The 11,113-nt window shown below is 34.6% G+C and overlaps 1 protein-coding gene across 1 annotated transcript; it reads right to left on the reverse strand.

Moving 5' to 3' along the window:
• Positions 1-799: 799 nt before the first annotated feature.
• On the reverse strand, positions 800-1,339 carry LOC142606030 (uncharacterized). Its single transcript, XM_075777444.1, has one exon. It carries the CDS (start codon positions 1,337-1,339, stop codon positions 800-802), a length of 540 nt encoding a protein of 179 aa, XP_075633559.1.
• Between the last annotated feature and the right edge of the window lie 9,774 nt (positions 1,340-11,113).

Below are 11,113 nucleotides of genomic sequence, written 5' to 3' on the forward strand. Positions count from 1 at the left end.
TAGTCCAACGTGGCTTGGAAGCAAGTGTGGAAGCCCTAGGATTTCGGCTGTCATGTGCTGTGTCGGTTGCCTCATGCGGAATTATTTCCGAATTTAATTCTGGAATAAGTGTTGCTAAGATAATACCTTTCAGGTTTAGGATTGTTGTAGAATTTTCAACGGATGTATTTGGAGTTGATTTCGGAAAAGGGAAGGCTGAAGGGTTACCAATTTGGGTGGGAATATTTATAGGATCAAACTCCTTTAATGCCACGCCAATCTCTTTAAGGTGTAACTCAGTGATTTGTGGATTTGAGGGAGAGGAATAATTGCTATTAACAGGTTGAGCATTGTTGGACATTACTGCTGATGAAGAATGATTGCATGTAACGGATTGCATTAAATCCTAATGCTTCTCCATCGCAACTGAAACATTATGGCTTTAAATCTCCTCGCTGGCTTCATGGTTACTCAACGGTGGCGAAAGTAGTGCGTCTGCCTGAGTATTGCTCTGGTCCCTCCTATTCACGTCATCTATGTTCCCCCCTAAAGCCTTATTCCCCGAAGTTGGAGCTTGGTTCGGCCTAGACTTGTAGAATCCAGGGACTGAAATGACCTGTTTACGTGAAGATGAGAAGGGAGCTGCCCTGAGAGTTGGTTAGAATTGCTTCTGCTCCTGAGAGAGTGAACCTTCGCTATTCAACCAAATATTACAATCCTTGTCATCATGGTCGAAGCAGATGCGCCAATAGCAAATATTTGGTAACCTTTCATATTTGAAGTTAATCCAGACTTGTTTTTCTCACCCTATTGAAACCAATCATCCACGGCATAGAGGACCAGTAACGTCCATTGAAACTCTAACCCGAATAAAATTCCCTCCCTCCGATTCATTTGGGTTGGCAGTAGGTGTGACCTTCCCAAGAACCTCACAAATCTTCTCTACTGCCTTCACATTCATAAACTTTATAGGAAGACCGTGAACTTGCACCCAAAAAGTAGTCTTGTCCGGTGTGAGATCATCTATGGAAGAGTTACTATCATAATCATACCTTTCCATTACTATCAGGTGCTTATCGAATGTCCATGGTTCACTCCGGATTACTTTGTCAAGCTCAGCTTTGTTATCAAACACGAATAGTACTTTATGATCACCCAGATTGTGCACCCTGAACCCATTTCTAGAATGCCAAAGGGGAGTAAAAGTTTTTGCAATAGCATCAATGTTCAGTGTTCTTTTTGTGAGGAATTTTATGGCAATGACGAACTCTGGAGACCTTAGTTCCTCATCTAGAGAGCAGCCTGGATCTTCTTTGTCTGTCAGAGTAAGATGATTCCAATTGGTGGTCAAATCATCCATGGTGATGAGAGACAAGTGTACGAATGAAAAAAACTGCACTGTTTTCCCACTGTTTCCCAATAGCCCTTGAAAAAAAAAAACCCAAAAAAACCTTAAAATAACAGTATTATTCCAAGGAATACTATCACTCCTTCCTCTAGAAAGGACCTCTATTCTATTGTATAAGAAAAGCTAGAGAGAGAGCTCTTTTAGATGCAAAGAAACTCTTTTTGTGATTGTGTATAATAAAACTAGCTTGTAGTTGACGAGTTCAAGCACACTTATTGAAGTTGACGTGGCTAAAACATAATAATTAATTCACGTTAAAAATTCACCTCAGCATTAAATTTTTTTTTTTTTTTTAAAAATCTAAATCTTATTTTCTTTTCCCTTTTCCTGCCCTTTCTTAACAAGCAAACAAATCTAAATTTTGCATGTTTCTGCAGATCCAATAATTACATAAATTCTTACAAAAATAGTCACACATTTCAACACACGACGACCAAACAGATCTAAATTTTATAAATAAATAAACAAATCTAAACTTGCTTCATTTTTTTTTTCATATTCTCCTATTTTTCGTGAAGATCTCATCTAACTTCGGGTTTAGCACTTTTTGAAGTGAAGATTCTTTGTTACATTTGGTCATGTCATTCTATCACCAAATCTGAGATTGCAGACTGAAACCACGGACGAGTTCGTGAAGGTCCATGAACTTAGTTTCTTGGCCGGGTCAAAAGCATTGGAGCAAATGAATTTAAAGATCTTTTTGGTACAATAAGAAAGGGGCAGGAAAGATTAAAAGAAAAAAGGATTTTGATTTTTTTATTTATTTCAAATGATGAGGTGTAATTTTTTAATGTCAATTAATATTTTTTTAGCCATGTCAGCTTCAAGTATGCTCCTTGTGCACACTGTTTATCACGTAAGCACTTTCTGTTAATAAATTAATGGTAGAGATCAAATTAACTATAAATTGAAAATAATAAAGACCAAATTAATTGTTGCTAAAATGTAGAGGATAAAATTAACTGTGATCTCAAAATGTAAGGACTAAAATAGTGTTTTCGCCTTACATTTAACAAATTGTTGACTTGTAGTTATTACCAAAGAGAAGACTATATAATTAATCTTTTCAGGCTCAAAAGCCTGTCAAGATTTGTTGGGTCAAAATTTTGTTTAATTTTTTCTATTTTAATGCCTGGACTTGTCGTAAAAACCTCCTATTTCTATTTAGTTAATTAATGGCTTGTTTGGATGCTTTTTTTTTATCACTCAATTTCCGTCACTCATCACTCATCACTTTAAAATACACTACCCGTTTGGCACCATCACTCACTTGCCATCACTCAATATTTTTCACACTGTTTGTGAGCCCTAGACCTATCACTTGGTGCAGCTATTTTTTTTCTCGGTACCCAAACTCACCGAACCCAGTAAAAAAAAAATGACCCCAAAAACTAGAACCCAGTGAAAGAAGAAGGAAAAAAAAAACCAAGAAACCCGAACCCAATGAAAGAAGAAGAAAAAAAGAAAGAAAGAAAGAATAAAGACCGAAAATTAGAGGTGATGAAGAACCAAAAAAAAAAAACCAAGAAAACCAAACCCAGTGAAAGAAGAAAAAAAAAAGAAAAAAAAGAAAGAAAGAACTGAAGACCGAAAATTAGAGGTGATGAAGAACAAAAAAAAAAAAATGGAAGAACAAACTAACCAAACCCAGGAGAAGAAAGAAAAGTGGAGGAAAAAAGAAAGGTCAAAAGGTGAGGCTGACCTGACTAGTGGATCCCTCCATGTGTGTTTAATTACAAAATACCATTGAAAACAGAGTTATGAAAACTGAAAATAGCTAAAATGTGTTTTTAGTTTCTATTAACATATATAGTGTTGTGGGCTTTAGGCCCAACTAGTTTACTTGTTTAGCACTCTTACTTGTATAGCACTCTTACTTGTACTACACTCATATTTACTTGTACTGCACTCATATGCCTCCTATATAAAAGACCATGTGTATATTCTTTCAGTGAGAAATACAATACTATTCAATTCAGTATTTCTAACATGGTATCAGAGCTGCCTTCCTATGGCCATGGTTTTCTGTCCTTACGGTGTATTAAGAGCAATCTTTGTCTTCCTCGGTGTTTTTTCGCTGCGTTCATCTTCTTTGGTTTTCTACTGCTGCCGTCAAAATTCTCCGGTATAGTCATGTCATCGTTAGAAGTCGCATCAACACTGCAAGACCATTGCCTTTCTCAAGCCACCGTCACAGAGCCAAATTTCATTCAAGGGATCTTTTCAACCTAATCAAATCTCAAGATTTCATCAAGTTTCCATCTTGAGTTTGAGAGAGGGTGTTAGAGATATATTAGCCCATTAGCATAAGCCCAAGCCTAATTCTACTTTATGTGCAAGCCAAGTTTCCTACTTGTACTAGAAGTCTATTAGTTTAGGGTTTAGTCTACTATATATACACATGTTATGGTTTATTGTAACACAGGATTTGTTCTACACTCTAATATATTATTGATGTAGTCCTTTAGGGTTTCCTCCTCCTAGTCTCTCTGTTGAATCAAACAAGGTTTGTCACCTTCGACGTGCACTTTATGGCCTTAAACAAGCTCCACGTGCTTGGTTTGTCAAGTTCAGCTCTACCATCTCTCGTTTGGGTTACATGACCAGTCATTATGATTCTGCCTTATTTCTTCGTCGCACTGACAAAGGCACTATTTTACTTCTCCTGTATGTGGATAATATGATCATAACTGGTGATGACCTCAGTGGCATTCAAGAACTCAAAGATTTTCTCAGTCAGCAGTTTGAGATGAAAGATCTTGGTCATCTCAGCTACTTCTTGGGTCTTGAAATCACTCATTCTATAGATGGACTTTACATTACTCAAGCTAAGTATGCCTCTGAACTCTTGTCTAGAGATGGACTCACTGATAGCAAGACTGTTGACACTCCAGTCGAGCTTAATGCGCATCTGACTCCCTCAGGGGGGAAACCATTGTCTAATCCCTCTCTTTACAGACGCTTAGTTGGCAGCCTAGTTTATGTCACTGTTACTCGTCTAGACATTTCCTATGCTGTTCACCAGGTGAGCCAATATCTGTCTGCTCCACGATCGACTCACTATGCTGCTGTTCTGCGCATTCTTCGGTACCTAAAGGGCACTCTCTTCCATGGTCTTTTCTACTCTGCTTGGTCTCCTCTTGTTCTCCGTGCATTTTCTGATGCTGATTGGGCAGGAGATCCCACTGATCGCAGGTCCACCACTGGTTATTGCTTTCTTCTTGGTTCTTCTCTAATTTCTTGGCGAAGCAAGAAACAAACTCATGTGGCCCGTTCTAGTACTGAAGCAGAATATCGTTCCCTTGCTGATACCACATCTAAGCTTCTTTGGCTACGATGGCTTCTCAAAGACTTAGGTGTGTCGACATCCTCTGTTACTCCTCTTTATTGTGACAACAAAAGTGCCATTCATATTGCTCACAATGATGTCTTCCATGAACGGACTAAACACATCGAGATCGATTGTCATTTTATCCATTATCATCTTGTCCATGGTGCTCTCAAGCTAATCTCAGTCTCCTCTACAGATCAACTTGCAGATATCTTCACCAAGTCACATCCTAAGGGACGCCTTCGTACTTTGGTTGACAACCTCAAGTTGGTCTCACATCCACCTTGAGTTTAAGGGGGGCTATTAACATATATAGTGTTGTGGGCTTTAGGCCCAACTAGTTTACTTGTTTAGCACTCTTACTTGTATAGCACTCTTACTTGTATAGCACTCTTACTTGTACTACACTCATATTTACTTGTACTGCACTCATATGCCTCCTATATAAAGGCACTCATGTATATTCTTTCAGTGAGAAATACAATACTATTCAAATCAGTATTTCTAACAGTTTCCATAACTCATAACTTATAACTCAAAAATCAGATAATTGAGTGATGGAAACAAAAAACTAGAAACATAGTTATGTGGTGCTAAACGGACTTCTCAGCTATGGATCCCACCATTTTTGAGTTATAAATTATGAAAACTGAGTTATGGAAACAAAGTTATGAGTTACGAAAATCACTCGTCCAAACAGCCTCTAAGCTAGCTGACATATTTCATGACTTATTAATGATATGTAGTAAAAGTCATAATGAACATGTGGCTTGCTGAGTTTATTAAATATCCCTTATGATATATACTTATTTTTTTAGAGTAATATAATCTGCGATTTTTTTTTCTTGATTAGTGTTTCTTGCGTTACAGCTCATTCATTATTTTCAAAGAAAACCAAACTAAACAGTATAAACAAGAATCTTACTTACGCTGAACAAACCGTAATCGCTTTTTTAGATTCTCATGTATGCTCGAAATTATTGTGCAGAGCAAAAAGATATTGTTGGAACATTTTAATATTAAATAATTAAAATGAATAAATTTTATAACATAAATGTAAAGATGTGGGAGTGAATGTGGAAGATGAGGAGTTAGTGAAAATGTTTAATCCCACATTGAAAAGGAGAGAGACTATTTTGTTCTTTTTAATTGTGGTGATTAATGGGCTAACATGAATTGTCTCAAATTTTGGGCCAGATACGTGCGCAAGGGGGAGGTGAAGGGTGGAGGTGTCAAATTTGGAAATGAATCAGCACCTTGGATCCTTCTACTTGACAGCCCATTCAGAGTAATTACCATATCCGTTGGTGAGTAAATGACCCGAATTAATATTCCATTTTTATTATGAAAAATAATGAGCCATTAACCCACTTAATGGACTATCCGTTTAGGCCTTTTCATTATTCAGAAAACTCCTTATCTCACCATTAATTGTGTAACTCCAGCCTATCAGAATAATATCCAACAATTAATCTTGTAACACCCACTATATCAGAATAATGGACCTAATTAATCATATTAATTTGGGTAGTAATTTCGTGAGGCCCATTGAGCCTATAAATAGACCCATTCAGACACAATTCAAATGACTGCAATATACACTAAAAAAAAATAGAGAGATTCTTGGCAAGGAAGAGTGTTCTTTCTGGTGGAGTTTTGGGCTTGAACACTTTGTACAGAGGTTGTTCTAGCCATACGACACTTGTTGGGCTGTTGTATCCTTGGGGAGACAAGTCAGAGACGGTCTGCACCGGTTACAAAGTTTAACCAACCAAGGGCTTGAATCTCCTTAAAGAGAGCGAGTGCCGCGCCTTAGTCCAAATAGTGTTGTGTAATCTCTTTCTTTAAATTAATAAAAAAATTTAGATGTATTATTCATTTTCTCTTTGTGTTATTTCCATTATCATTGTGTTTGCACCAACAGATATTAATAGAAATCATGGGTTTTGAAGATGGAATTGCATGAAATTTGACAGGTTGAAGCGAAATGGCCTTTTGAACAATAGTTGCTGCTTTGTCACGAAGTATTCTTGAAAATGGTGAATTCCTCTATTTAGGCTCTAAAAACTAGATTATTCTGTTTATAATAATTTTTGTTTCTTTAATAAATTTTTACTCAAAAGTCAAAATAAAGACCTACTTGTTTTGGAATGACTTTTAAGGTCAATAGTTTATGATTTTGCATTTAACTCAATTTTGCCATTTTTGGTAAATTTCGATATTTTGTCACTTAATTGCATAATTAGTGCGAATTAAGGTTTTAGACATTTCCTAATTGTCTTAGGGTTTTACTTTCTCAATATTTATGTGTTTTGTAGCTGAATCAGATTAGAGTTTGACTTACCTCTAGTAATTTTAATTAGAATTTTTTTTTTATTTTAATGAGAAACTGTCATATCATCTACTACCTAAATAAAATGTGGAGATTAAAACGCACTACCACTTGTCATTGTATATTTAAAATAAAAGGATATGCTCAATTAAAAAAATACTGGAAGTAAGCCAAAACCATTAGATTATTACTAATAAAATACCAAAATTGTGTCAAATTCTTTTTCTGGTGAATTCTAATTTATCACGTTGTGGATTCAAGAAACCCCTCATAGATTCGAGGTTTATTACCCAAAAATTAACAGTTTAGTTTCTGTATATCAAAGAGAGTATTGTGTGTGTTTTTTTAGGTTTTCGCAACATCTCTTTCTTAGTATTTTTTTTTTTAGAAGAAGAACCTATCTTAGTTGTTGGAATGTATTATATCCAGCCGCATTATCACTAAACTTTAGTGCATACATAAAATTTATCCTTTTTGTCTTAAAAGATTGAATATATCTATATTGTGCTATTTCTTTATGTCGTGCTTCCCATTTCCCACCTGTTTCGTGAGTTGAAGGCAGACCAATCCCTGTCTAATCATAAATAGCTTCTTCTAAAAATGGCTTTAGTTTAGTTTCTTTATTATATACATTTCAAGCAATAGGATCTAGACCAAAGTTTTGAAAAATGTGGCTTCCTCATAGAATGGCTTCCCTCTCTCTCCTAGTATCTTCATATCTTAAGGAGTCAGTCTCTCATCTGCCTTTGGAAATCTATGGTGCATGTACATACCATTGAAAATAAAATTCATGGTTATGTAACATAATGCATCTCTTTAAATGAAGCTGCTATTCTCAACTAACTAGCATCTTCATGAGAAAAAAAATATATTGTTCTTGATTAAATTCATGTAACAGAAAGTGGAATTTGTGATTTGGCCTAAAATTAGATTTCTTTAATATTTCAACCACAGAAACCGAATTTGGAGGGGAACATAGCTTGCTGAGCAGAGGGGTTTTGAAATTTCAAGAATTGACTTGAGTCTTGTGTTCCAGTACACTAAAGATTAGACCCAACACAATGTAAACAAGTGTCTAAAATTGTCCTATGTTCATGTTGTGTCAAGTCTAAAGTACTCAAACCCAAATTTTGCCAGACTATTAATGTGTATTAAAAAAAATTGTCATTCTTAATTGGGTCTTTATGCAGAACATTAATTGTCTTGTCCTCCGCAAAGTTAACCCATTCTGACTGAATATTTTAGGTTCTGGTGTTGCTGACATTCTCTTGAGTTTTCCCAAAAATGTATGATTATTGATTTCCCTTGTTTCGTCTAGGTAAAGTAGTGAAAGTAACATGGCTGCGTAGCCCTTAATCAATGTGCTTTCTTGAACTTCTTTTTTTTTTTTTTTGGGTGCTTTTGACTGAAAAAGAAAAAGAAAAAAAAAAAAAAAAAAAAAAAAAAGCCCCTCTTTCATTGAGAGGTTCACTTTTCTTTTTTCTCTCTTTTTTATGCGAAAATGAGTGGTTCACTTGATTGCAAAGTCTAAACAATATAGATTTACATAACTTTGTTCACGACATTTGGTTTAGTGTATAGTTAACTAGGTACCTAAAATATTGTGATAACGCGTCAACTTGGAAGTGGATGGGTGTTCCCTAAAGCTTTTCAAGTCCTTTTCAATTTTGATCAATGGGGATATTTCAAATTTCATTTCTTCTTTGACCTCTTTCTCTGAATCCTTAAAATTCCACATTCATAAAGGTGCATGACCTGTTAGCTAAACATTCTTTCATGATGCTCGCATTTGAATGATCCGAAAATTTTAACTTCGTACTTGTATATTTATATAGCTTTTGTTAATATTCGTATAAAAAAAATTTATAAAAAAAAAAGCAATTAAAAAGTTGTATTAAAATTTTCTTAAAAAGTATTCATTATCAAATACCCTAAAAAGCATATTTTAATCTTTTTATGACACCGGCTTCCAATAAATTAATAACCAACATTTTGATGTTGAAAATTTTGTCTTTATGGAAGTACTAAATGTTACTTCAACTGTGCTGAGTAATCATTTTGTCTAGAACACTTATTTAATTCGGAAAATCACAGTTCAAATAATATGTAATGAAATGTTAATTCAATACCGCGTTCAATGACTTTAAAACAAGAGTCTAACTCTTGTCGACCAATTAATTAAAATCGTTGTGAGAATACTTTTTTTCTTTTTTGTCTAGTAAACGATGCTCCAACCCTTGCTTCACGTTTGTATTATGAAATGTTATTCCAAATTTCCATTACCGCGTGATTGTCATCTTTCAAGGGTTATGCATTTCATAATCCACGGTGCCACGTTTGTAGGTTGAGATAAATCATAAAAGTCTACTGAGATTGTTTATCAGTACTAGTCCCTTGGGTTTAGTATGAGACTTTATAATCCAATAATCTAATCAATTTGATTTGGAAAGATTCACCGAATATGCATAGTATATGTCCTCTTCAATAGGACTGAGTGACCTAGGCTTTTTTGATACATAGAAAGGGGACCCAATCTTAGAATTTGTCAATTTGAGGACATATGAGAGATTGAATCTAACATTCTTAAAGAGTTCATATATATATAATTTGGTTGTAAAGTGTGAGTTTAAGGTTTATCGAAAAAATATATTTAAAAATGAAAAAATGTTAAGAGTTATAAATTATTTTATTACATTTTTCTTTTTATGAATTGCTAATGTAATAAATGATTATTGGTAAGTAAAAAATTGATATTAGTAGTAAGCTCAAATAAAAAATAGTAAAAATAGATTACATCAATAGTTTATAAAAATATTGTAAAATAGTTTGTAATTGTAGCATTATTTTTAAAAAATATTAGTTCATTACTCAATCAATGTAAAAATCTCATTGTGGGACGATAAATAAAATTGCAAAAGCAGAAGGGTAGGGTGTGAGCACAAAAATGCAAAAAGACTAGAGTGCGGTTTTGAATGCTGATATGCTTTTGGGAGGATTTTGGAAAAATAAATAAATAAATAATACAAAAATGTAAAGTGTTTGTCTTTTTGTCCACGATACAAATTTATTTGGGAAATTATGGCATAATTCCAAAATCAACACTGTTAGTACCAATTCCAAGTTGGAATCCGCTAGCAGTGCCGAATACTACAACAATGTAAAGTCTTATATACTTGCTTTTGTGCTCTATTTGTTTATTTTGCACATATGATCTCCATTTTCCATGTGCATGAAATTTGTATTATTCAATCTTTTTAGAGTAAGACAATGTGTGATTCTTCTTTCTCTTTCAATTATTTTGCATGCATTTGTGCAATAGATGCCATGATGTTATTTATATTGCAATATTGAAATTAACTAATTATTTATTTGGCATAATGTATATGTAATTTTTATTATTTGATCCTATATACCCATTCGCAAGGACTCTAGCACTATATTCACCGATTCATGTACAAGTCATACGTTAAAACTTACAAAGGCAAGCTAACACAACAAGAAATCTGTACTATTGCGGCGGTTTTTTTTTTTTTTTTTTTTTTTTTTTTTTTTTTTTGTGGCGGGTACAAAAACCACCGCTATATGTCGCCTATTCTGGCATTTTTTAAGACCGCTGCTGCACATAGGGTCTATTGCGGTGTTTTTTGGGACCGCCGCTATAGGTATAGTCTTTTGAAGTGTCCTATAGCGGCGGGACATAAAACTGCCGCAATATATATGTTTTAGCAGTGGTAACTAAGATATAGCGGTACTCCAAAAAACCACCGCAATAAATATATCATTTTGCACAGATACTATAGTAGTGGTATAGAAAAACGCCACAATATGCTAACTATAGCGGCATTTTGTATGACCACCACAATAGGGACTCCTTTTTGCGGCGCTTTTTCTTAGTTATAGCAGCAAGTTGGACCGCTGCTATAGACCTTTAAATCTCTAGCCCCAAAATTTCCCTTTCCCTCTATTTTTTCCATCTTCCCTCTTATTAGGTTTTCATTTTCCCACTTATCCAGTTTTCCCACTTATTCACTTTTACTCTCTCCAAACTCTCACTCTCTTCAAA

Source organism: Castanea sativa, chromosome 8, assembly GCF_040712315.1.
Source record: "Castanea sativa cultivar Marrone di Chiusa Pesio chromosome 8, ASM4071231v1".
NCBI lineage: Eukaryota > Viridiplantae > Streptophyta > Magnoliopsida > Fagales > Fagaceae > Castanea > Castanea sativa.